The 26,116-nt window shown below is 51.5% G+C and overlaps 2 protein-coding genes across 2 annotated transcripts in view; both read right to left on the bottom strand.

Annotated features, from left to right (window-relative positions):
• Positions 1–430: 430 nt before the first annotated feature.
• LAMC2 (laminin subunit gamma 2) lies at positions 431–14,434 on the bottom strand. The gene is made up of 23 exons (XM_042873201.1): positions 14,362–14,434; positions 11,071–11,259; positions 10,264–10,393; positions 9,990–10,085; positions 9,768–9,904; positions 9,555–9,677; positions 9,072–9,261; positions 8,645–8,757; positions 8,132–8,350; positions 7,600–7,776; positions 6,854–7,087; positions 6,271–6,407; positions 5,967–6,120; positions 5,496–5,701; positions 5,224–5,303; positions 4,660–4,797; positions 4,376–4,520; positions 4,030–4,179; positions 3,576–3,690; positions 2,966–3,165; positions 2,483–2,641; positions 2,295–2,394; positions 431–2,112 (listed from the first exon to the last, which is right to left on the bottom strand). The coding sequence occupies exons 1-23, from the start codon at positions 14,432–14,434 to the stop codon at positions 1,862–1,864; spliced, it is 3,516 nt and encodes a 1,171-aa protein (XP_042729135.1). The 3' UTR covers positions 431–1,861.
• A 4,844-nt stretch (positions 14,435–19,278) lies between these two features.
• Positions 19,279–26,116, bottom strand: part of LAMC1 (laminin subunit gamma 1) — a 50,503-nt gene continuing 43,665 nt past the window's right edge. The window contains exons 20-28 of the mRNA XM_042873199.1: positions 25,879–25,958; positions 25,450–25,587; positions 25,126–25,270; positions 24,432–24,581; positions 23,892–24,006; positions 23,142–23,341; positions 22,852–23,010; positions 22,292–22,391; positions 19,279–21,925 (exon numbers count right to left, since the gene is read on the bottom strand). Of these exons, the coding sequence (XP_042729133.1) occupies positions 21,669–21,925; positions 22,292–22,391; positions 22,852–23,010; positions 23,142–23,341; positions 23,892–24,006; positions 24,432–24,581; positions 25,126–25,270; positions 25,450–25,587; positions 25,879–25,958 (1,344 nt within the window). The 3' untranslated portion in view covers positions 19,279–21,668. The remainder of the gene's footprint in view (positions 21,926–22,291; positions 22,392–22,851; positions 23,011–23,141; positions 23,342–23,891; positions 24,007–24,431; positions 24,582–25,125; positions 25,271–25,449; positions 25,588–25,878; positions 25,959–26,116) is intronic.

Raw genomic sequence — 26,116 nt, forward strand, 5'->3', positions numbered from 1 at the left:
GGTTTGTTACAGGTCAGTCAACACTGGGATTGGTTTGGAAAACATCTACAGGTGGGTGTGGAAAAACTCATCCCTTGAGATCCATGCAGATGGCGGGGAGGTGAGGAAGGGGCTTTCCAGCACTGCTGGGGTGGGAGGCAGCTCCTGGATGTGGGTCTTTGAAGCCCCGATTTTAAACAGTGGGATTTGCTGAAAGAGAAATGAACTTCAAATGTCTTTTGGAAAACAAAAAAGGGGGGCGGGGGGAAGGGTTGAAGTTGCCATGCCACCAATTTCACTTTTGTGAAAGGTTTTGGAGCCTAAATTTTTTTTTTCTTCTGTTGCTATATAAAGAAAATGGTCATTGACAAAAGAAAAAAAAACTTTATCAGCAAAATGTTTAAATTATGTAATAAACAAAAGAAAAGGAAAAAAACCCAAGATGCTACTGGTGTCATCTTTCCCTGCTGCTGTGCCATTTCAAACCCAAACCAGCTCCAGGTGGAGTCAGCCTGAGGAGCACAAGCTGCTGGAAGAACTCATGGCCAAGCTCGCCCAAAACACGGCGCTGGAACTGAACCAGCAGGCAAGAGCTTACCAAAAGCATTCAGTATTTATTGGTCTCCTCCCTTCCAAAAAACCAACTCCTAGAGGAATAATGTCAGATCTGTAATACCTGTCCTATGGCGTAGGGGAGAGAAAGAAAACGTGCCAGAGGTAAGAGCATATCTCACTTAAATACAAATATAACACAGTTACTCAGAAAACCCTCAACCATGCAACAGCACAGGCACTGCTTTACCAGAGAAGCAGTGTTAACAAGATTTGGTGTTCAGTCCTCAGAGCATTCCCCTCTGCCCAGCACCCACTCCATGCTGGTCAGGGCACTTCAGCAGGGCTGGTTTTGAGCACCAGAGAGCTTTGGGCTTTCTTTTTCGCCTGAAAAAGTATCAGAAGAAAGCTGGAAATGGTGTCAAACTAAAGGTGGGTCCACAGGAAAGCAGTGGGTGGGTGTAGGGAGCACCATTGTCTTCAGTTCTTCCAGGAAAGATTTACAGTAGAAAAACCTCGTGCACAATGACTCACATCTAGTGTGCTTTGGGAACATCCAGCACCATACATGTAGGATGGGAGGGAATGGGCAGCACCGAACCAGAGGTGGAGAAACATTTGAGACATTTTCAGTATCCTTCACCAGGTCAAATTAGGATGCTGGCACTGCAGCAAGGATGGGAATGGGCTCTGGCTCTCAGATACCAACGCTTGGCTGCAGTCCCCCAGAGAAAGCTCCTGTGCCTGGGATGAGAGTCATCCCAAATGCTTGCACAGAGCAAACATAACCTTGCTCTCCCTGAGCTCTGGGACACCCAGGAAGCTGCCAGGAACCAAAGCAACCAGTCTTGGAAGAAAAGGTTGTGTCTTTGTGTCTGTGAGAGAGAGAGGATGCTAGGGAAACCTGTGTTCGCCCAGGAAGACCTTTGATGGGAAAACCATCCCTTCAGGGCTGGGCAAAATAAAAACCACCTGCCTGAGGAGCCTGGTGGAAAACCTGCAGCTTTATGAAAAGGGTCATCAGTGGCACCTGCTGCTGCTGAACCCCTAAGCCACGTCCAAAATGGCACCAGCAAATCCCAGCCCACAAGTGGGCATCTTCCTCTTGAAATTGAGGGACGGATTGTTTTGAAAATCAGAGACTCTCCAGGTCCAGTGTGATGTGAACTTCAGCTGCAGCACTCGTGAACTGCAGGCACTACCCTGAGCCTGGGAGTAAAGATAAGTCCAACAGAACCAAGCTCAGCTTCTCCTGCCAGGTTTTGTGGGAGCAGAGGGGCCTAGCTCTTCTGCTGTGAACTGACATGGGCTGCAGCCTCCCAGTGCTGCCTCAGGGTAATTCGATGGCTTTTGTGTTGTAGCAGCCAGGAGGAAGGCTCCTCTGGATATCCTCCAGGTTCCTAATGTCTGCCAGGATCTCATCGATGCTGCTGTCCAGTTTCTGTACCCAGACCTTCTGTAGAGTGGCTCTCTGCTCAAGTTCTGACATCTGTTCCTTCAGCTGGTTGGTTTTGGTTTTGGCTTTGCTGAAATTCAACTCGAGCTGTTTCAGGCCCTCTTCATCCACAGCACCAGGCTGGTCTGTAGCACAGGAGGAAAACAAGGAAGAGAGAACCATGAGTGGAGCCTGAAAACTAAATCCTCCCAGCTACTTCAGCTCCATCCACAGGTGTCGTTTTCCCAAGAAATACTCAGTACCCCCACCCAGAGCCCAGCAGTACCCAGATTTCAGCTGCACACCACAGCAACATGATAAAACCTACTCATAAGACGCAGCAGCTCCTCTAGGACACCCAATGTCTCCTGCACCACCACCCCAGCCTGGCCAGCCTTGGTATGGACATCTTGAGCTTCCTTTGTAGTCTGGGGAAAGAAAGACAGAAGCTGTAAGGCAAACTTTTGCCCAAAATTCAACAGAGAAGCGTGTATGCTGTGGGAGCCAGGGACCCACCTCCTGTATCATGGCAGCATCTGCCTCAGCTTCTGAAACCTTGCTCTGGAATTCTCCATCCACTTCTTTGGCGTCATGCTGCAGAGCTGCCACTGCCTTCTCCAGCGCGAGGACCCCGTCGGCTGTCTTGTTGGCCTCCAGCCTCAGCCGCATGATCTCCTGGGGGAGGCAAAGGCACGATGCTCAGGGACAGAGCAGTCAGCCTGGGTGCACTGGGACGTGGAGCTGTTGGGACCTGGCTCCTTCCACAGACCTGAGACCACCACAAGGTGGCTAAAGCGACTTGCCACAGAGATCCCCATTGGATAAACCTGTCTGCAGAACTCCCCACGCACTCACTCATTTAGAATCAGCTCAAGTATCTCTACACACTCCTCTACAGGCAAGTCGACACAGAAGTAAATGCATCAGGTCCACTGCAAAGATGGTTGAAGTCACAGCCATCTGCTCCTCCATGGCACCATCATCAGGGCCTGTCCTCACCTTCTGGATCCCAAAGGTGATCTCTTTCGCTTCCCCTGCAGTGCTGCTGGCTGCCTTGGATTCAGCAGCAGCATTGCCCAGGATGGCTTCAGCTCTGTTAGTCTTCTCCTTGGCACTTGCCACCATGCTGCTGATAACTGGGAGCCTCCTCATTGCATCCTCAGCTTCCCTTCTCTTGTCGTCTGCCTGCAAGTTAAAACCTGAAAGAAACACATAAGAAAATGGAGCAGAGCATTACATTGTGAGAACTCATAAGGCACGGAGAAGGAAGAGCTCTCCTGTAGTCCTGGCTTGGTTTAGACAACTTCCAGAAAGCCTGACAACAGTGGGGATAGGACAGAAAGGAAGGGAAGTGAGCAGTTGCCAAAGAGAACTTGCTATGGGTGTTTTCACTTTCTCATAGGAGCTGTTGGACTGGCTGGAGCACTGAGAAAGCCACTGGACCCTGAGGACACATTTCCCCACAGTAGATCCAACCCAAAGCAGCATGTGATGCTCCCACCTTGCTTTGGAGTGCACTTCTGGCAGAGACCATCAGCATCCTGCCCAGCATGCTCCACTGCAACATGAGACTTGGGTGCAAGGGAGGGGTCAGAAGGAAAAAAATTACCACGCAGGCTCTTCAGGATCTGTTCCACTTCATAAAAGGTGGCATTGCCAGCACTCACAGCCTGCAGGGCTGTGCTCCTGGCAAGGTTGGCACGGGACAGCAGCTGAGTCAGCATCTGTGACAGACCAAGAGGACACAGTGAGGTGAAGGACACGCCAGAGGAACATCCCAGAACAGTCACAAGAACCACAACGGCCATCTGCAGGGAGCTGTGCAGAGAGAGAAGACCCACAAGCCTGTTCCCACATGCCTGCTGTTGCCCCTGAATCCAGGTGAGCACAGTCTGATCCATCAGCAGAGGCTTCTATGAGTGCCCCTCGACTGGCTCAAGCTGCTGTGAGCCATCCTAGCTCCTATCTGTCCTGGGGCACGTCATTAACCTGCCTCACGTGTAGGAGGTGTGCTGGTGGGAGCCTGCAGCTCCATGTACACGGGGTATCAGCCCGTGTCTTACCGCTCTCTCGCCTTCTCCTCTCTGCAAGAGCTTCTTGATTTCCTCCTCCCAGCGGCCCATGCGGCTCTGCAGCTGCCTGTACTGTGCCATGTAAGTGTCCACCTTGCTCAGAAGAGCAGCTGCATCCTGCTTCAATTGGGCTGCCTCCCCCTGGAACACAAAGAGGGGGTCACTGCTTCGGAGGCCCAGTGTCACCCTACTGCTCACAGGCAAGTGAGGAATGGGATGACAAGTGCCTGGCCAGCTGCAGTGGGGTCCTGGAGAGGGCTGAGCTGTGGAAAGGGCAGCAGGGAGGGCACAGTGAATGAAAGGGGATGTCCTGGTCCCACAGGGACAAAGCACTCACCTCAAAGGACCCAAAACTGGTCTTGGTCAGGCGGGACAGAGAGCTGAGGAGCATCAGGCTGCTCTGATAAGCCTTGTCTGCCTCAGTGGCTATCCTATTGGCATCAGCCTCCAGGCCTCCAGCCAGCGACTTCAGCTCCTCATACCTGTGCAGACAGAAGAGTGAACCCAAGGGCAATCCCAAGTCCTACCATCCTGCATCCAAGTTTCTGAAACGTAGCCGGGGATGCAGGGAATGGGGCATGGAAACAGGCCTCCACCCCACACCCTTTTCCCTCCACTTACTTCCTGAGCAGCCCTTGCAGGGAGCCTGGCACCTCTGCCTCCCCACTCACGGCTGCCTGCAGCAGCTCCAGTGCCTGCTGTGAGTCGTCCTGTGCTCCCTTTGCCGCCTGCTCAATGATGTTGGCTGCCTGCATGTGGCTGAAAGGCACAGGGGGGTCCTTGTCATAAGGGCTGCACACTCAAGTTCCCTCCTTCAACCTCCTTTGTGGTTTTATCAGGTTCTTGCAGACAACGTGATACATGTGAGAATGGGTACTCACACCCTGGGGTCGTCTGCCTTTCTTGCCCCTCCTGCATTCCCCAGGGTAGGGGAGCACAGGGAAAGAGGCTGATGCTGCCTGCTCCAACTGCATGCCCACAGGCCAAACTCTGGCCAGGAAAATGCTTCCAAAACACCCCACCCAGCACCACTCCCAAAGCAAGCAGAGCATAGCAAAGGCAACCCTGCAGACACTTCTTCCCCTTCTTTGGGACTTGTGCAGAGCTCGTGGAGCTGCAGCATCGTGTAAGGCCACTGAATAGGGAGCTCCTGGGCCCCCTGCCCTCACTCAAGGAGTGGCTCACCTGTTGGCTAGACTCAGAGCCTCCTGGGCCAGAAGCAAGATCTTGTTTGAGCCTCCAGGAAAGTGTGAAACTGGGATAGCCTGGGGGGAGAGAGAGGTGTGAATGCTCTTCCCTGTCCTTGCTTCCGATTTGGCAAGGAAATTAGTAACTGTGGCATGCTAAGCCTCCAGAGCCACCCTGATCAGCAGCTCCTGGCTTCCCATAGAAATAGCCTGCCATATTCAGGGTTTGAAGCATGGCACACACTCAAACACACGCACACATTCCCTTACCGCTCGGCTCAGAGAGGCTCCACTGCGGCTCAGGTCCAGCCTGGCTGTCTCCAGCAGCCGCCGGGTGTCCTGTACCTGCCTCTCATACTGCCTGCCCAGAAACATCAGCCTCTCCACTGCTGCCTTGGCGTCATCCAAGCCACTCTGGCAGGTAGACCCTTGTCCTTTCATCCTGGTCACACGGCTTTCCAGGGATCTGTCGGAAGCTGGCGAGAAGGAAAGAGACATGCAATAGTGAAAAGAAACTCAAAGGCAGAGACAGCAAAACTGCAATGACACAGATTGCTCTTTCCGTCGGACTTTTGGTGGCCCCATGCCTTGGGCATGCTTGGAGAAATACAGAAAACTACTCCAGACTGTCATCTTCTGCATGATGCCTCTGCACAAAGGACTAACGTCCTCTCCACCCAGAAGCAGATCCCCATCAGCTGCTTCCCCAGCCCTGCCTGATGGCAGCCCATTACGTGGTACCTTGCAGGCTGAGGGCTTCTCTGAGGATGGCCTGCAACGTCTCCTCAGCCAGCTGCATCTTCCCCTCCAGCTCCTGGCCCACAGCTCCACCTCCAGCTTGCACCTCTGAGGAAAGCAGTTCCAGCTCCCGCAGCTGCTGCAGGTACAGGTCCACCTGCAACCACAGAGGATCAGATCATCGGATGCTGGGTGACTGCCTCAAAGATTCTCAACAGCTGGAGCATCAGCACAACTCTGCCTGAAGAGCAGGAACCCACAGCCCAACCCCTGAGAAGGACAGGCAGATGGATAGGTGGGCACTCACCTGGGCTTTCACTTGGCTGTAGCAGGCTGGGCACTCGCTCTGCTCACAGTTGGGGCCCCCAAAGCCAGGTTTGCAGATGCAGCTCCCATCATTCCGGCACATCAGGGGCTCAACCCCTACTGAGTTGCAGCTGCAAGCTGCACAGTGAGAGATTAGTGGCCAATGACCCTCTTCCATTTGGTCTGTGCACATCTTTCCACCCGCTATCCTTCCTGATTCTCCCTAACTTTCCTGCATCTCATCTGCAGGTGTGTCTCCTCCCATTCTGGTGAGAGAGACCTCGCTGAGAAAAACCACTGGTCTTGGGAGAGTGCACTGAGCAAACACCACTCAGTGCCTCCACCAGGGTTCTGGAGCAAACACTGAAAGCCATAAGGCCAAGTGCAAATACACCACATCCTCCCCTTTAAGCTCTCTTGCACTCCAGCATGGATTTCCTTACTCATCCCCAGTGCTGTTACTCAAACCGTGCCCATCAAGATGCTCCTGCTTGGCCCCAGGGAGCTGCTCTGTGGCTGCTGAAACCTCCTGCACCCTGCGGCCACCACAGTGCAGCCCCACACACCCATCCCCACCCTCGTACCCCGGCACTTGTCAGCAGGGTTGGGGGCCAGGGGGTTCCCAAAGAAGCCATCCTTGCAGCGCTCGCAGTGGAAGCCGGCTGTGTTGTGGATGCACTTGAGGCACTCTCCTGTCCGGCGGTCGCAGTTCCCCACGGCGTTGGGCTCCACGTTGTCATTGCACTGGCATGGCTGGCATGGCTGGGAGGCTGCAGGATCTCCAAAATAGCCGTCAGCACAGAACTCACAGCTGGGCCCTGTGAAAGGGAGAGGATCTTGGACCAATGCTGGCGGCCACCTGACCGCAGGGATGGGGACACGGCTGACACCAAGGCCCACACGTGAGCATCACACCTCTCACAGGATGCCTGTAGGCTTCCACACCCTGCACATAAAGCTGACAACAAAATGGGCACAATGGCTTTCCCTAGGCAAATTATGATATGCTGGGGCCTCTAAGTTCTGTTCTCCTCCCTCCCCATCAGCCCTTTCTCCATCAACTTAATCTGTTTGCACAACAGCCTTTCCAAAAGATTGTATGAGCAGATGTATGCATGCATTACCAGGGCAGGGCATGCACATTTGCACAGCATGATGTGTCCCAGTGCTTTGCTGAAACACCTGATTACAAGCAAGAGTACGCAGGTGAGGAAGACGTGGGGAGAAGGCGTTGTCCCCCAGCTCCAAGCATCCCAGGCAGCAAGCACCCACATAATGCACATTATGACTCCAGGGGATGGGCTAATGGCAGAAATGATCTGAGCCTTACCTGCAGCTCCAGGAGGGCAATGGTCACAGACAACTTCCTGGCCTGGCAGCACTAAGCAGCTCTGGCCATGGCCACAGGGACATGCCCTGCAGCTGTGCGGGGGTCGGGGGTCTCGGTAGGAACCAAATGGACAGCTGATGCTGTTCCCCACATTTTCATCTCCCGAGTAGCATTCACCTAAGGAAGGAGGGACAGGGCATGGGACAACCAGTTGGCCATCAGCCCAGCTGTCCCCTCTGTGGGACACCCTGCACGGCTATGAAGATGAGCAACTCAGCCTCAGCTGTTCTCTTTGAATTGAAACACGGGAGGGGACATACAGCATGTGAGGCAAAGGGGCTGAGGAGACTCCATTGAGGCTCCACCAAACCACATCATTGTTCAAAGTGAAAAGTGCACTGCTTTGAGCTCACACTGCGACACTGCAGGCTATTCTGACAACACAGGCAGCAAAACATTTCCACATCACTATCTGATGTCTGTTCCAGCCTCACACACCCAACAAGCTCAGAGAGGTCACGATTTTTCTTACCAGTATCCGGGTCACAGATCCCACCACCGTGGCAGTTGCAGGGCACACAGATGCTGAACGGCCCCATGTGGGGTGCATCCCTCCTGTAGCCAGCAGCACACTGCTCACAGAACTGCCCTTGGTAGCCATCGGGGCACTGGCACCGCTCCACCCAAGGCGCGAGGATGCCGGCAGCAGGCTGTGCTGATACCAGGGTGATGTTGTCAAGGTAGCCAGTGCCTGGTGGGAGATGTGGCACATCACCACCAAGAGCCCAGCTGGGTCTGCGAGCCCCATATCAGCCCCTACATGCTGATCTCTGCAAGGTCAACTACAACATTCGTGGGCAGATGGATCTTGGCCAAGGTTTTGCTTCCCTCCACCCATCGCTGTTGGCATCTAGCTTAAACAATTCGTGATATAGCTCTGCCCACAATACAATGCTTTTTAAAATACCTTTTAGCACAGCTGTGTCCGGCTAGGTGTCTCCAGCAAGGAGAGCTGTGCTGCCCCCTTGCTATCCCCCTCACTTACTGTACTCCCCGAAGGTGGCTCGGATCCAGAGGGCCGTCAGGTTTCCCAGCAGCCTGCGGTATTCAAAGTGGTTCAGCCTGGGGCTCCACTTGCTGCCTGGGTGCTCGTCCAACCTGCACATGGGGCCAGGTGGAAGCAGTGTTCAGGAACATGGGATGTCCCAGCTGCTCTCTCCCATCTTCCTCCTGAGTCCAAAGCACTAGCACCCTCCTCCCACACAACTTGTACCAAGCACAGCACCCCTCCCAGTCCCAGAGCAGATCTTCTACAACCCCTCTTGCCCTCTCTTTATCTACAGGGAGAGAATCATACAAGCTGAACCAGGTCCAAACAGGGTGACTATTTGAGCCTGACCACCTCTGAGGGACCATCACTGAATCCACAAGCTTCCAAAGCCTTTCTTCCACAATCCCAAGCACCCTGTCACCTGAAGGTGTAGGTCTGGCTGACACCACAGGGCAAAACCTTCCCGGAGGGCAAGAAGGGGGCAGTGACTCGGAGGCCACCTCCTTCAAGGATCACATCATGTGGAGAAGGCAGCTGTCCCCCTCGGTCCAGGCGGTAATCGAAGGAGAGCGTCTGGCCATAGCTCAGCTGTTGGTTCCCAAGGAATTTGGCTGCATGGGGAAGCAGGGGAGAAGAGCAGAAGGAAGAAATTAAAGGCCTAAAGTCTTCCTTTCCTCCTAAAGTCATGCTCCACGAGGTCAGACCAAGTATCACTGTGCTGGCTGCCACCACTGCCACCTCTCAGGCAGTGGAAGCACTGGGGTACCACCTCCCTTCCCCAGCACGGGCCCTTCATTCTGCCCATTTCACACCTTCCCCAGCCCCACAGACCCTTCAGTCACCCCATTCTCCCCATACGAGCCCAGGCCTGGGCTCAGCTCCGTGCCATACTCCCCATGCCTACCGGGTGCCACAAAGTACAGTGCTTCCCATCTCCTTGCTGCTATGAACACATCCTGGTGGCGTGGAGACCATTGGAGTTCAGCTGGGGACCTGTCTTCACAGGCAGCCATCCATCCTTCAGGACCTGGAGGGAAAACAAGGAGAAGGCACCCCCAGTCAATCCCCTCCTGGTATGCCAGCCCTGAGGCTGTGGGGACATCCTGCTCAGCCTCACCTTGCTGGAAGTTGGAGATGATCTTGTGGACGCTGTAATTCTCAGCGCTGACACATGAGGACGAATGTCCATAGCAGAAGCATGGAGAGCACCCAGCCGGATTCCTGGCATCCAAGTTATAGAAGTTTTGTTTGCACCTGGAAAAGAAAGATGACATCATTTGCGTGCATTTTCTCCTCTCATGCTCGGCCTGCTGTAGGGCACAAACCTCCAGCCACCCACCTGTCGCACTGCTCGCCAGTGACACCAACCTTGCAGATACAACGGCCCGAAACACAGTCCTCTGTGCCAGCTGGGTCACAGGCACACAGCTGGCTCCTGCAATGGGGACAGTGGGGACACTAAAGGGACCTTCAGCCCGGGCAGAGGCTCACCGCCCCAGCACAATTGTCATATGAGACATCAGAGAATCTCCCAGAGGGATAACAGTGGGACAAAGTGAGCATGAAGAGGACGCAGCAGTGATGCCCCAGCGCAGGACAGCCCCGGAACTTACTGCCCATATCCCTGGCACCCGGCCTCAGAGAGGGAATGGAAGCCCGGCTGGCAGCGGTCGCACTTCTCACCCATCACACCAGGCCTGCAGCTGCAGCGGCCGTTGTTGTCACACTGCGTGCTGAGGGAGCCTGTGGGTGGTGGGACAGGGAGGTCAGGGAGGTGCCACCATCTGCCTGGTGGGATGTACTCTGGATGCTTCCTGCCTATCCCCAGAGTGAGGGCATTTTGCAGCACCTCCTGTCCCCATGTGGGCTCCGAAATTACTTTTTCATTTTTACAGTGCAATTAAGGGACTTCACAAATCCTGCCAAACATGGCAACACACAGAATCCTTAGGTCTGACTCATGAGGCCAGGAAAAGACTCAGCTCCCTGTGCTTGGGCCTGGCCAGCACCCTCTGTGATAAGGACATGAGCAGTTTGCCATGGGGCCTCTGGTCCTGGTCACCTGCCAAATTCAGGACAGAGAGGAGCAGGCTCCCTCCTGGGTGTGAAGAGATCTTGCCACAATACAGCTTGTTTGGGGAATTTTGGGGTTGTTTCTCCTCTTTCCCTTCTCCCACCATCCACAAGGTCTGCAGAACCCAGCTTTGCACAAGTGTGAGCTCATCTAATGGCATCGGGCATCACCAGAGGAACCTCTTGAGCATCAGCGGGTGTCACACCATGCCGAGAAGAGCAAGGGGTTGGATCCAGAGAGGCAGCACAATTTGCTGACAGTGGACGGACACCACCCCTCATCCTTGGTTGGAAAACAAAGCCAAAACCCAACCGTAAGCACACTGGTCCCTGTGGGCGCCCCATACCCTGAGGGTGGCAGTGGCAGGGCAGGCAGCAGTCCCCATCCCGCTGGCGGTAGTATCCCTCCTTGCAGCGCTCACAGCGGGCACCCGCCGTGTTGCCCAGGCAGCCGAGGCAGCGATACCCATTGCCCGTCTCCATCAGGAGCTGCCAGTCGAAGACACACTGCCTGGACATCCCGTTGCAGTCACAAGCTGGAGAAAAGAAAAGAGCAGCATCCGAAGAGGGTTAGAGGGATGAGTGTTGAATATGAAGCTCAACCACAACCCAAGGAACATAGAATTGTCCAGGCTGGAAAGACTGGTAAGATCATCCCAGTCCAACTGTCAGCTCATGCCTGTGACCACTCTAGACCATGTCACCCACCCTTTTTTTTCTTGAGCACCTCCAGGGACGGTGACCCCACCACCTCCCTGGGCAGCCTGTGTCAGTGCATCACCACTCCTTCTGAGAAGTCTTTCCTCATACCCAACCTGAACCTGCCCCGGCACAACTTGAGGCCACCATCTCTCATCCTATTGCTGTTACCTGAGAGCAGAGGCCAATTCCACTTCACCACAGCCTCCTTTCAGGCAGTTGTAGAGAAATGAGGTGTCCCCTGAGCTCCTCTTCTCCACACTGTCCCATCCCATTCCCTCAGCCACTCTCCATCACACTGTGCTCCAGACCCTGCACTGCTCAGTGCCCTTCTCTGGGCACACTCATTTCCATGGCCTTGCCCAGGTCTTCTCATGAAACCAGCTCTCATCTATTTGCCAAGACCTCAGTTACCAGCACTACAGCATTTAAGTGTGAGCTTTATCTCAGATGAATTTTCCAGCTCCTCAGAATCACAAAGGACGAACAGATTACAGAATCATAGATTATCCTGTGTTGGAAGGGACCCATAAGGATCACCAAGTCCAACTCCTGGCTCCACACAGGACCACCCAAAACTCAGACAGTATGTGTGAGAGCACTGTCCAGACATTTCTTTAACTCTGACAAGCTGACCCATGACCACTGCCCTGGGAAACCTGTTCCAGTGCCCTCCACCGTTTGGTGAAGAACCTTTCCCTAATATCAAACCTGATCCTCCCCAGTTGCAGCTCCACGCCATTCCCTCAGGTTCTATCACTATCATCAGAGAGAGGAGATCAATGTCTGCTTCTTCATCTCACATCACAAGGAAGCTTCAGTTTGCCATGCGGTCTCCCCTCTGCCTGCTCTGTGGCCTGAACAACCGAGGGACTTCAGCTGCTCCTCGTGCATCTCCCACTCTAGACCCTTCAGTATCTTTGTAACCCACCTTGGACACTCAGTTTTAAGTTCTTCTTGTACTGCTCCCAGCCAGCCCAGCCCTGCCTGAAGTGTTGCTCCCAAACCTGCTTCCACCCCATTATCACAGCTCAGGAGGGAGGAGCTCTGTTTCCCAGGGGCCTCCTCAGGACCCCAGGTGCAGTCCCAGACCAATAGTCATGGATGAGGCCCAAGAACAAGCATCCTCTCTCCCCAGGCTCCTGTGGCACAGCTCAGCCCTGGCAAACTGCCCTACAGCCCTGTTCTCCTCCTCTGGGGTTCCTGGGGCCATGCAATGCCTCCTGGTTCCATGCTGCAATGCTGCCAGCCGCCTCGCACGCCCATTAGTGCACACATACCAGACAGGCACACTCAGTGAGCAGCTGCTGTCGAGAAGGAAGATGACCTCATGCACCAGCAAACAGGGATGGAGGTTTCCCAGCCCTGGCACGCTCAGCCCTTCCGTGGGACCAAGAGAAGAGCTTTCGTGGACACAGCCAGCAACCAAAGGACACAGAGCACAGAAACAATCCAGCACAGGAATGCAAAAACAACATGAGGTTGTTTATACTCAGTGCTTCCACTCCCTACCTGCGTGCTCGGAGTCGGTCCCCTCCCCACCCCTCCATGCAGAGGCACCGATCCCCACCCACACCTCACCCTACGTGATCCGAGTGCTGGTGCCAAGCACAGCTCCCACAGGGAACAAATGCCTGTTTTCAGGCCTTGCTCCAAGGCTGGAGCATGTTCGGGACCAACTCCCAGCTTGGCATGGATTCCAGGTTCACTAACACAAAGCCATTTGAGACACTGCTGCCCCATGTCATTGGTTCTGTTGCTGATCTCCTGGAAGCCTATGGGCTCCAGCAGGCAGCCAGATGCCCCAAGGCCCCACCATCATTCCCTGACTTTCATGGCTGTGGTGAAGGGGCTGCTCTGGAGGGCAAAGGGCCTCACTGGGATGTGGAAAGCCTGGGGCACGCACCCAACAGGATGTCACTTCCAAAGCTTCCACCCATTGAGCACAACGATCAAAGTTGGTTGCCGTGCTGGTGCAAATTCCAGCATCAGATTGGCTTTGAGAAAGAACAGAAACCTCTGTTGGCTGCAGGGCACCGAGGAGCCACTAGCCCAACCCTTATGAGCCCATCCATCAGGAGCCCTTCTTCCATCAGACTTTCCACATAGCAAAGCCCTTGCAGCAACGAAACACAACCCCTGTGCTTTGCAGCCCTGGCCTTCCCAGCATGGCTCAGATGTCTCACAGCCAAAGGAGCCAGCAGAGGTGGGAAATAAAAACCTGTACCAGGATTCTGAAATGCAATTATGGCTGCTGTAGTAATTGCTCAATTAGCAGGAAAACCTAATCAATCTGTCCTTTAAAAACCCGCTCATTCAGCACTTATTTTTCCTTATCAGCTTCCACCGCACTCAAATGAAAGCTGATACCAAAGGACCTGCTTCGAACCCAGCAACCACATTTCCAAGCAGCAGCAGCATGACAGACACAGTAAACAATCCTGAAGTTGCTCAGCATTTATGAAATACACGTGATTTGGATCTTTGGGCTCCATGCGTCCCACAAGCTGCCAGCTCGCACAGACACAAGCCCTTCATGTGCTGCTGCACAGAGTCAGGTCCTGCATGTCCCCTGCTCCTCCTTGGGCACAGGGACACACCACTTATCGGGCAGCAGACAAACAGGCAGCCCTTCCCCAGGCAGTCCTCCTGCTCACACCCACGTCCCACCCAGGCAGCCAGGCTTTCTCCAGAAAGCAATAAAGGAATTACACCTAACAAGTTATTTAAAGGAGACGCAGGTTAAAAAAAAAAAAAAAAAACAACAACGGAGTGATTCCGGGAATCTAACTCCAGAGGAAACCTCAAGAAAAGCACCTACAGGTCCAGGTTTATCCCCAGCGATGGAGTGGGAACCAGCAGAAGAGCACCACTGGACCCAAATGGCTCACCATTACCGGGGCCTTAAAGCTGAGCCCCCAGTCTTCCCCAGCCCTCACCTTCTCCTCCGCTGGTGCTCAGGGCTGCAGGCAGCAGGGACGCAGCCAGGGCAAGGAGCCAGCACACGGCCATCGCTGCAGCCCCAGGGTGGGCGCTGGGCATGCGGAGCCCCAGCTCCAGGCTGCTGCTCTTAGGCTTTGCTTTTCCTTTTTTATCGGCTGCTCCACCTGAGTCACTCCCAACAGGAAGAGCGCGTGTGCCCGGCTCTGACTCACCGTGAGCAAGGAGCGCCCAGCCTGGGGCAGCAGGCAGGCACACACGTGCCCGCTGCCTTTGGGCTTTGAGATGCAGCACCCTGAGGGCATCCCAATGGCATCGTCCTGGGGGAACAAAATGATTCCCAATGAGGCGGTCCCTACAGCTACCCATTGTCCAGCTCTATCCCATCCGTCCAGTTCTTTCCCAGCCATGTTGCTTCTTCCCCAGGCAGCTCTGAACACAAGGCTGGGGCTGTCCGGGCATGCACAGAGCAGAGCGGGATGGGATGAGATCACGGGAAGCCTGGGGAGGGGGGACAGGCACTGTCTGTGCAGCCTTCCATGTTGTCCAAGCAGCCCTGCAGGAGTGAGGCTGGAGGCAAGTGAGGACACCAGCAGGACCTGTAGCCAGAGGGTGCTGAGGGTGCAAAAAGCCCCTGAGGTCAACTTAGATATGTGCTAAGAGAAGACATCTATCAGGATTTACCAGCACCAGGTTCAGGAAATCCCCAGCTTTAGAGACGGGATGGAGGCTGGGAATTACCAAGATCTGTTATCTACATGTATCTGCTTTTACTCCTGAGATAGAACATGAGGTTGTATAGGCCCTTGGCCTGACCCATTTCAGTAGGGTTTATGCTAGAAAAGGATGAGGAATGGATGCTCCAGAGCCCCACAGCATTTTGGTCTCAAGGAGAGCCACTGTGCTGCATGATACACGAGGGACAGTCCCACCTCACTCTTCTCCTGCACCTTGGGAAGACACAACCCTGTTTGCAGAGGAAGAGAGGGCAGGAGGACCTGGTAGGGACCCACATTGTGGCCCGTGGGAAGCCAACACAGGAACAGTTTGGTAAGAACAACATCCCTGTTCTTATCTCAACCCTTGAGCTCCTTTTTATCATATTTTCTCCCTCTGTTCCTGTGAGGAGGACAGCGATAGAGCAGTGTGGTAGAGCTGAGTTAGCCATCAGTGTGAAACCAACCCCCAGGTCCTCCTGCCCTGCCCACAGCCAAACATCAGGATAAATGGGATGATGGCACATGTGCTGCATCTGAGAACCTCTCCTACTTGTCATCTTGGTCTGACTGCAGTGGTCCACAGACACCAGCACCATTACATGAAGAAGTACAACAAGCTCACCCCCAGCCCAACGCCCCATTTACCTTTCCACAGTAAGGACTGAAACTCAGCCCAAACAGTGCTGATTCACTTCTCATTCCAGAGCTAACAGATCTGGGGTTCATAACGCTTATGTTTCCTTTCTCTTCTACAGTGCCCCACAGCCTCCATCCACATGCTCACATAGCCAGCAATGACTCAGGGCTTCCCCAGGTGCCTCCTCACACTGCAGTGATCTCATGGGTGCAACCAGCCTGAAGTCACCAAATTTTTGTGACTTCCTTTGCCAAATGTACCTGCCTCCGCAGACTGATTCAACTCTCTTCTACAAACAGGCTGCTCCTTTCTAATCCCATATACTGGGTCTTATTATAGTTCACAACAAGGAAGTCAGCTTCACGAATATGCTGGTGGCATGTTGACTTTTGGCATTGAGATTGTCTTATCTGATTCTCCTATTGTTTTTTGAGGAGCAAAAGAATAACACAGTGTTGGCATCAATTTGGCAGAGTCCTTTTGGGTTTGTTAATCCCTGTAATGGAATGCACTGAATCTGTTCTCCAAAACCCAAATTCTTGGCCGAGTTCTCCCTTAGAAAACCTCTCTCACCAGCAGGAAGCTTCCCCCAAGACTCACAATTTCCCCTTATCCATCTCCTCCACATTACTCCTCCTGTCTCGCCGTTATCACTCCGCCTCTGACTTCACCTCTACAAACAAGCACTGACACAGCTCTCTCCCCAGTCATTTCTGCATATTTGCTTTGGTTACGTTCACCTTGCCATCCTCCACCATTATCCTACCTCTGAAAACAGCATCAATACGTGCACAGTGCCATCCAAAGCGCATTTCTGAGGACCTTGCTTTTTAAAGCACAGCAGACTCAGAGCAAACTGATGCCTGCCACCTTCTCCTGAAGAAATGTTGCCCTTCATCACCCATGGCAGCACTGTTTGGAGAAGGCCTCATGCAAACATGGTTGGCTGAAATAATAACACTTTTGAGAGTAAAATCAAGGTAAGCAGCAGTAGGCATTTGGAGGCACAAGAGTGATAATCAGCAGATATTGTAGCAGAGCAACATTACCTTATTGGAGAAGCTGGGCTTGCCCTTCCCTTTCCTTCTCAACAACAGAAGAGTCTCTCTGAAGCTGTCCTTCACTCATTCCCTGCAACAGGGCTAAGGAAGCTAACATTACTGCTACAGGGAACCGTACCAAAATGAAGCACTCCAAAGATACATCGAATCCACAAAACACTCTGAATCGTGCTGATTCTCACTGGTTCTAGACACATGAAAACCACAGTCATATTGGTGTGGCCATACCAGCAAGCCCCTATGGGCTTCTCCTTCAGGAGTTATGAAGGTGTGGATTACCTGCAGATGTGTGCTCGCTTGTTTTCCTTCCAGATGTCACTGCACCATAAGCATGTGTTCACCTACACACGTCCACCATCTTCCATTGTATGGAGCTTTCTTCTGGCCTCACGGCAGCACTCAATCCTTCCATTTGTGCCTTTCTTGGTAGGGAAGGCTCAGTGATAGAACTCAGCAGGCTCCTAAGTGCATGGCCCGCTGGTAAAGCATAGACTTCAATCTCTGGCTTGCTAGGCAGGTGCCTTTGCTATGGGCCTTGCTGTGCTCCCATGTATGAATTTCCATGGTATGTATGGTGTTATTCTGCAGCAAATCAGGCATTTACCCTGAAAATGAGCTATTTCATAACCCAGTACCTAAAGCAGAACTCCAACATTATCAGCTAATCCTCTAAACCCCTTGCTCAGGAAAATGCATGCTTTCTTCAGGAGACATCCTTGGGCACTTGCAAGGCTTTTCTTGACATTCCTGGCCTATTTGGACCCACAGCTCAACAGCTGGGGCAGCCCATGTTCATTTTGGCCAGGCAGAGAGCTGTAGGATTAGGGCAGGGGCACGGCAAGACCTCTGGGCCTGGCTGTGCTCAGCATGCCAGCTGCTCTGTAGGACAGCAACTAGTGCCCCAACAGAGCCCACCAGCGGCGCTCACCACTCCCACTTGTTCCTAAAGACAACAAGGCATCAAAATATTGCTGCTAATGCTTCTGATAGCTCAGGGAAGCCAAATCCCACACGCTACACGTTCCCCCCGGGTTACAGGGCCGGCTGAGAGGAAGGATGCCCGGCGGTGACGCATCCTGTGCTGATGACAGCCGCAGGGCCGCCCGGCTCCTCGCCTCAGGGCTGTGGCAATGAGCAAGCAAGGCAGGGCAGTGGCAGCATGCCAGGCATCGCCTTGCCCTGCCCAAAGGAGACACGGACAGATGGACACGTGGCAGGCGGGGAGATAAGGGGTGCTGGCATTTCCCAGGAAGGCCCCTCCTCAGGAAGCCTTCTGGGCACTGGGACTAAGAGAAGGAAAGCCACCAGAGCACGGCATTGGAAAGGTCTCTCCTGATGAGGACCTCAGTGCTGAACCCAGCCCACACAGAGCGGAAATCCTCAGATTCTCTCTACCTGCGCAGTGAAACATCAGTATTGGCTATTCCCCCTACCCCAGGGAGAAAGCCCTTTGTCAGCTCTTCTGGATGGACTGGAGCATTCACTTCACAAGCTTCTGTAGCTCAGCAATACATTGAACCTGGCACAGCCACCAGTGAGCAGGACCCCCAGGTGCCCACCTTCCTTCTGTTGACCATCATGACAGCCAGAGTGCTCAGCATCATCTCCTGCACTGGAAATAGCATTTCATGATGGAGATACCACCCAGGGACAGCTGGAAGCATCCTCAGGTTTCCCCCCATGCAGCACAGTGGGCACTGCCAACCTGCTGCTCTTAACAGAGCCTTGGCCACAAGGGAGCAGAGAAGAATCTCCAGTTATAGGTTTTTAAGCTATTATCTCTATCTCACGTATTTTATATATACATCCACACACACACAGCTTCATCAACACTGAGGTGTAAAACCCAAAATGCAGTAATACTGCATCCGGATTGGGAATCCATCAGCAGCAACTGCAGTTTCAGAATAAAGCTGCAACCAGACAATCTGAAAATGGTGAAGGGGGGAAGAACAACTTAATATTTGAGAAGGGATTAAGTATAATGCAAGTTAACGAGACGTGTGCATTTTCTTCTGCTGAGAAAAATAAAAGAAACCCAAACATAGACTGGTTGGATTTCAAAGCTGGGCTGTCTGCTATCACAGTAACCTGTCCTGACATTCAGAACAGAATTTGAGAATAAAATTTCTGTGTCCTTGCAAATAGGACCGGTGAACAACAGAGAGCTCTTGGCAGTTCCAGTGAAAGGAATGCCAGGCCCTTTATTTTGGGTCTCTTTTCCCCCTGGAGGCAATCCTTCCGCCTCAGCAGCCCCTCTTCAGCTGGGGAGGGACAGGACTGCTCCCCTACAACACAAGGAACCACCCCTCCCACCTTCCTGTCCTGCATCACACCAACAGCTCACGCACATTTCTTACAGACTGGAAGAACCACAGCTCAGAACTCCTTGCAGCCATAGCAATCCAACACTGGACATCACCAAACGAGAAGCAAACCCTGGGATGGAAACCAAACCCCACCAAAAAAAAAAGCAATACTTGAAAGAATCCTGAGGTATAAGGGGTTACAAATATTCAGACTTTATTATAAATAAGAAATACTGTTTTATACATAAAAACTGCAAGTGTTGCATTTTGTTCACCGCCCCAGACAGCGAGACCACAGATTAAGGCAAAAAGCTGAAGTGAAGGCACGTACTGTGGGGCCACAGTCAGGAATGGAGTGATGAGGGACCGACACGCGCTGCCATCCAGCACTCCACCAGCAGCCATCTCATCATCACATCACGTACAGAAATAACTGGACTTATACAATGAATAATGGCTGTAATGCAGTAGTGATTAAGAGATCGCTTATAAAGACTTTTTTTTTTTTTATTTAAAAATAGAATTCTGTTAAAAACAGCTTAACGACGACGACGACAAAAATTAAAAATAATAAAATTAAAAAAAAAAAAAAAAAAAAAAAAAAAGGAGAAAGCAGGAAACCTTAGGCCTGAGGTCAGCCAGGGCATGCGCGCATCTTCGCATCTGCTCTTCTCACAGCCTTGGCAGAGAGGTGACGTGGTTAGAAACAGCCATCTGACCAGAGCAGCCAGCCGGGAACACGGAGGGAAGGTGAGCACTAGGGAGCCCTCCTCCGGGGTCCAGCTATGTTCACAGGTGGGGAAACCCCAAGGCAGTATTTGGTAAATGGCACAAAACCCTAAGAAGATGGGTATGGAGATGCGGGGCTTGCTGGCATCATCCTGCCCAGCAGCACCGGGCAAGGTGTGCTCCCTGCACAGTGGTTATTGCCAATATCACACAATGCAGATGCTGAGAACATATGGGGGACAAATGGGAAGCTGGGCAGAGGAAGAACCGGGCGCTGCAGGGGCAATGGGGCAGGAGCAGTGCAGTGCACGTGCTGCGGTGGTTATGGGGGAAAGCATGGAGAAGAGGCCAGGCTGTACCACTCTGGAAATATGGCTGAGGATATTTACACATGCACACGCACACACGCACGAGAGACTTCCTCACACTGTAATCATGATTTAAAAAAAAAAAAAAAAAAAGGAAAAATATATATATCACATTCACACAAAAAATATAAATTTGAAATAATTAATAGCACCAGTGTGTGTCAGATAATAATTTCTTCCCCGCTACGCAAACGTACAAAGTTGCATAGTGTTTAAGGATAGATATATGCTTGATCTGAAGGAAGAGAGAGGGGATGCTGGGCTAGAGCCCAAGGGAGAGCTGCAGAGGGTGCTCCGGGCTGGGAGCAGACCTGGGGAACACCGCAAGGAACCTGAACACTGCTCTTTCAGCTGGCTTAAAAAACAAAAGACAAAAGGCAAGAGCAACACCAGGAAGTGTAAAAATGCCACCTGCCTCCTCCAGGAAGAAAATGGGGAGAAAGATCCTCTTATTGACATCTTCAAGGTCTCTCTGTTCCCCACCTGAAGTCATTCAGGTTGAGGTCAGCCCAGCTGTCAGAGCCCTCTGGATGGCAGCTCTCCTCTTCAGCAAGATTTCTGTTGCATGATCAGGTCAACGTGCCACCCAGACATCTGTAGCCTCAAACAAAGATCCTCTGACACTGACAGCAACACCTCCAGATGGGAACTCAGCTCGTCACTTCCAGACTCCCCAGCCTGGGCCACCCAACAGGCAGCTGCCTGCAGACTGCACACACAACTTCTGCTCCACCAGCCAGCGGTGCTGGCGAGACCTATTGCTCCCCTGGCATCTCATCTTCCCAAAAAGCTCCTCTCGGAGGCTGCGTTTTTCTCAGAGCGATGCATCATCACAGAAAGCATTTCAGAAAGAGGCTTAGGATAGTTTGTAAAAGGCTACCAACATTTCCGACTGGCCACTAGTTCACGTCACAAAACAAGACCAAAAAATTCACAGGGTTAGAAGTTGGGAACAGGGATCTGAATGAGTGCAGCTATACTGGCCATTACAGTAATGATTTGGTAGCCAACCCCCTTCCTTCATGGAGACAGAGTTCCAGATCAAGGATTTTACAGTCAAGGGGAGAAGTGAGGAGAAAAAGCAGAGTTAGTTTTGCATTGCTGTACACAGCTCACATGGTTATTGCTGAACAGTATAAAGAGTCCAGAGCATCTCTCATCCTTGCGCTAATCAAAGGGAAACTGTGTCTCAGAAAGGGGCAAAGGCAGAGTGCTCAGGAAGACAATTTATATTAAAAAAACCCTTTGATGCCCAAAGACGGATATTTAATTTGCTTCTCTTAAAAAAAAAAAGAAAAAAAAAAAGAAAAAAAGAAAAAAAGAAAAAAGTCCTTTTCAACTTATCCTGATTTGAAAAGAGAACAGCGGCTGCAAGCAGCAAAGAGATGGGGATTGGAAGAAGGTAACGTGTGTTAAGGCACTCCATAGCCAAACAATTGCTCCACCGATCAGCGGGGGAATACCCTCCACCCCCAGCACACCCTTAGGGTTTCTCAATGGACGGGGTGTTAAAACAGCCAGATGGCAAGGTCTTCCTGATGTCCTCCAGGTTGCTAATGTCTTTCAGGATTTCCTCAATGTCCCTGTTGTAGGACTGTATCGCATCATCTTGCTTCCTGGCTTCTCTCTCAAGGAAAGCCACCTTCTGGTCCAGGTCGCTATCTTTCATCTGATCTTTGGCACTGTTCAGGGTACCCTCAATCTCATTCAGTTTGTTCAAGTCCACAGTCTCCAGTTGCCCTGAAAAGCCAAAAGGGAACAGTGAGAACCATTAAAAAGCCTCTGAAGCTTCCAGGTGGTTACAGAGCAGATCCCATGTTCTGGCTGAACAAAGCAAGATCTGCATCAGGCCATCTTTGTGCAAGAAACAAGAACAACTGAAGGGGCTCCACCTCACCAGCAGTCATTAGCTTGCAGGGAATTGGTACAGAACACTGCACAATGAGCCTCTGAGCTACTCCATTAACAAAAAGAACAATTGCCAAAACCACGTTAATTTAATTTCTCAGAAAACAAAATGGACCTGTTTGATTCCCAGCACAGCACCACATCATGCTGGCTGCCAGCACTTCCCTGTTTGGAGACAAGAAAAAAGGACAGCCTTACCTAGTTGGTCTAAAAGGTCATTAATGACAGCAAGCAAGCTGTTCACAGAGTTTTTCGCTTTTCTTGCGTTGTCTTCTGCCTCCTGGGCTGCCTGTGAGGCCTGTGGGATAAAAGCCACGAGAACACTGTAAGCTATGTAATGTTTAGTGAAACCACTCTGACTTCTTTCATGTATCTGCCTAAGCAGTTGCGTGCACCCCTGCCTTCTCTCTCCATAACGATCTCTGATCAGAGATACCTGTCACAGCACTGGAAAAGATGGCCTGCAAACATTCCATTTCCTGCAGGAGATGGTGCTGATCCCCAAAAACTGTTTCACAGGAAAAGTCACCCCAGAGTCAGGTTTATTAAAAGGACTGCATTAAGAAAACCAGCTCTCCAAGTCCAGCAGGGAACCTATGTAAACTGTGTGTTAACCTATGTTCACTTCTGCAATTAAAATTTGGAAGATGGAGAACACTAAGCGGACCCAGCGTGGTCACTACAGCAGAGCAGAGGGAGGAAAGCTTCCAGAGGCAGGGAGAAGTCACTTCTTTGCCACCAGTGTCAGCATTACTCACCATGCCTGCCATCATCATATCCTGATCAGCATCATCTTGTTTACGTTTCAGCTCTTTTTCTGCCTCCTGGAGTTGCTTCATCATGTCATCCACCTCTTTGGCCAGCCCCGTCACGTCAGAGAAGGTCTTGTCCGCTTCTGCTCTGGTGGCAGCAGCACTCTACAGCCAGCATGGGGAGAAGGATAAGAACAGCTGGAGAAGGTGCAGAACTTAGCAGAACAGAGCTTACGTGCTGCTGAGGTGGGACACGTGGCTCTGGAGGGCTGGTTCCAGAACTGCAGGGCACTCACCTTCTGAACAGTGCTGGCAATTTTCTCAGCATCATCTGCTCTAGTTTTGGCTTCACGGGCATCAGCAGCAGCATTGCCGAGAGCCAGCTCTGCCTGGCGGGTCTTGTTGTTGGCTTCAGCAATGGTCTGGGTAATGGCAGGAATCTTCTTCAGAGCCTCCTCAGCTGCTGTCTTGTTGTCGTTCACCCGCTTATCAAAATCTGAGACAGGGCAAAAGAGGTTCTCACCACCTGCTCTGGAAGAGCCTTGCGGCACTTCTCTGACTGTACTGCCCTGCCTCTGCCTCCTTGAAATCTGGGGGAAGAACAGCCCAGCTAGACCCCAAGCAGCAGAAGAGAGAGAGAAGAGAGCCCTCCCAGCCCCTTCAAAACTCCGTCCACATGATGTTATATGGCATGGAATATCCCTTTGGTCAGCACAAGTCAGCTGTCCTCGCTCTGCTCCCTACCAGCTCCATGGGCCCTTTGCTGCAAATGGCCATGGCTCTGTACAGCACTGCTTAACAGCAACTATAATCATCAGCGTGTAATCAGCTTTGTTTTTCTCCTAAAACCGAAACAGAGCATCGTACCAGAAGCTGAAGAAAAGAATTCCAACCCAGCTGAAGCTAAAACACAGCTCTTCCTTTAAAAAAGCCAAAAGAATCCTCCAACACAAGTACTGGCAGCAGCATGAGCCATTTAACCAAGATGCCCTCCTGCAGAGTGAGCTGATGGGAGCTGCAGGATTCCCCACATGAGTTCTCTTTACCTTTCAGGTTGCTGAGAATGGTGTTGGCCTCCTGCAATGTGCCATTGCCCTTCCGAGCAGCTTCCTCAGCCAGGGCTTTTGCTGCATCTGCTCGAGCCAGGAGCTGGTCTGCAGTCTACAGAGACATGACACCTATCAGCATACTCTTATTCTTTGATGGATGACCGTGCTGGCCTACCAAAAAGCATCACCCCACAAGAAATACCAATGCAAATACAGGGCAGCATTCGTCCCCATGTGAGTGGCAATACATGCTATGAAACCACGTAAATTCAGGTATTTTGGAACACTGTCTTGAATACAAACAAGACAGCATGCCCAGCAAAGATACCAACTCCCCAGTATAGCCTCAATGCCATTGCTTTTAGCAGCTTTTTGGTTTTCCTTTCCAGGATCATTCCTCATGATATCAGTGATCCTCATTCCAGAATCTGCATAAGTAACAAACACCACTAGGATATGACTAAGGCTAAATCTCTTGCATCTTACCAGTTACTTGTTTCCCTTTGGGTTGTTTTGCCTGTACCAAACAGAACTGACCTGCTGCTCCGTCTTCCCTTTCTCCAAGAGGTTCTTGACTTCCAGCTCCTTTCCTTTCATATCTTCCCTCAGATCTTCATAGTCCTTCAACTTCCTTGCTATTAACTGATCTAACTCCTCCGCTTCCTTCTTGATCTTATTTGCTTCACTCTGCACGCAGACATCAGAAACACATGCAGGTTCTCTGAACATTAAAGAATTTCTGAACAGGTGACAAAACACAGCATGGTTTTTAATGATAAAACAGGCAGAAGCCATGACAAGCTCCCATCTTTCACAATTAGAGCTGCAACTTTTTCAAAGCTCTATATACTCCAAAGGTCTGTGCAAGGAAGGATGGGCTGCAAAGAGTTTTGTGCTAAGAGAAACTACATTTCCATGGCGAGTGGAAAGGGAATAGCTCTGCAAACTTGACAGGAGTCAACTTTCTTCCCACTTTTCAATTCAAGACACGATGTATGACAAGCAAGATTTCACTGTTTTTTGGTCCTTCAGAACCTGGCAGAAATAGGGGATCTATTTGTAGTTTCCTGCTTGCAAGTCTCCTTCATAAAAACTAAAACACAGACATCTGGATGATGTCTAGATGGATCTGAGGCAGAGTACCATTAGAAAAGAGCACACAGTGTTTGTCAGCCACCTAGCACACTGCTTTAATGTCTGTCCTCTTTACAAAGCCATGCACAACACATACCTCCAGCCCTGTGGTGTCCACAGTGGGCAGATTAGTGAGATTAGCATAGATCTGGAGGGCCTTATTTCCAGCTTCCTCTGCCTCCTCAAGCACACTGCTGGCCTGTCTCTCTAGATCTCGAGAAATGTTTCTTGCTTGGTTATACCTAACAAAAAATAAATAAAACCAAGGATCCCGTTACTCTATCATTTCTTTTTGTTGAATTGAACTTACTGAGAGCAGAGAGGCTACAACACGGAGAGACCCAAAAGCACAAAATGCTAAAAAGCCATCTAATTTTAAGTACTGCCAGGAAATGAACTCAGTTTTCTGTTCCTGACTCACTTCTGGTTGAGCTCATCAATATCACGTGCTGTTTGGTTTTCCCCAGCCAGGGTCTTCAGCAGCAGCTGATACGCTTCTGTGGAAGTATCGTTGGCTGCCTTGGCAATGCGAACAATCTCATCAGCTTCTTGTTTGTGCCTGGACAAGATCACAGAAGGAAAATGACACCGTTAGAACTGCCAAGCAGCACTTTCTGTCCTCAGCTCCAAGATCTTCCTCCTTCACCCAGTGAAGTGGTGCAGTGGAAGATGCTGCTGGAGCATACAGCACGTATCCAGGATTTGCCCTGACACACAGGCGTGCAAAAAGGGTACCAAGCAATCTCTTAAGCAGCCCAAGGATGCATGTTTCACATCAAGCAAACCAGCTCTGCTTTGCTCCTTCTGCGGGGCCCAGATGTGGGCTGGTAGGAGCTGCAGCACAGCCTACCTCTCAGCCAGCCGGCGAGCCTCTTCTGCCAATAGAGTCATGTTGTTGGGGTCACCACTCGACTCCGGGGCTGTAATGGACTGCAAAAAGAAAAAAAAAAGAGAGGGGAAAAAATACCTTCAAGCTCTATTTTCATCTTTTATTCATCAATGCTTTAAATATTTATTGTCATGATCTAAATGCTTTGAGATGGGTCTAACCTACTTCTGACCTCTTTCTATTTTTTCTTAAGCCACTG

This window comes from Lagopus leucura, unplaced genomic scaffold, assembly GCF_019238085.1.
Source record: "Lagopus leucura isolate 7727_CA_CO unplaced genomic scaffold, USGS_WTPT01 Super-Scaffold_100009, whole genome shotgun sequence".
NCBI lineage: Eukaryota > Metazoa > Chordata > Aves > Galliformes > Phasianidae > Lagopus > Lagopus leucura.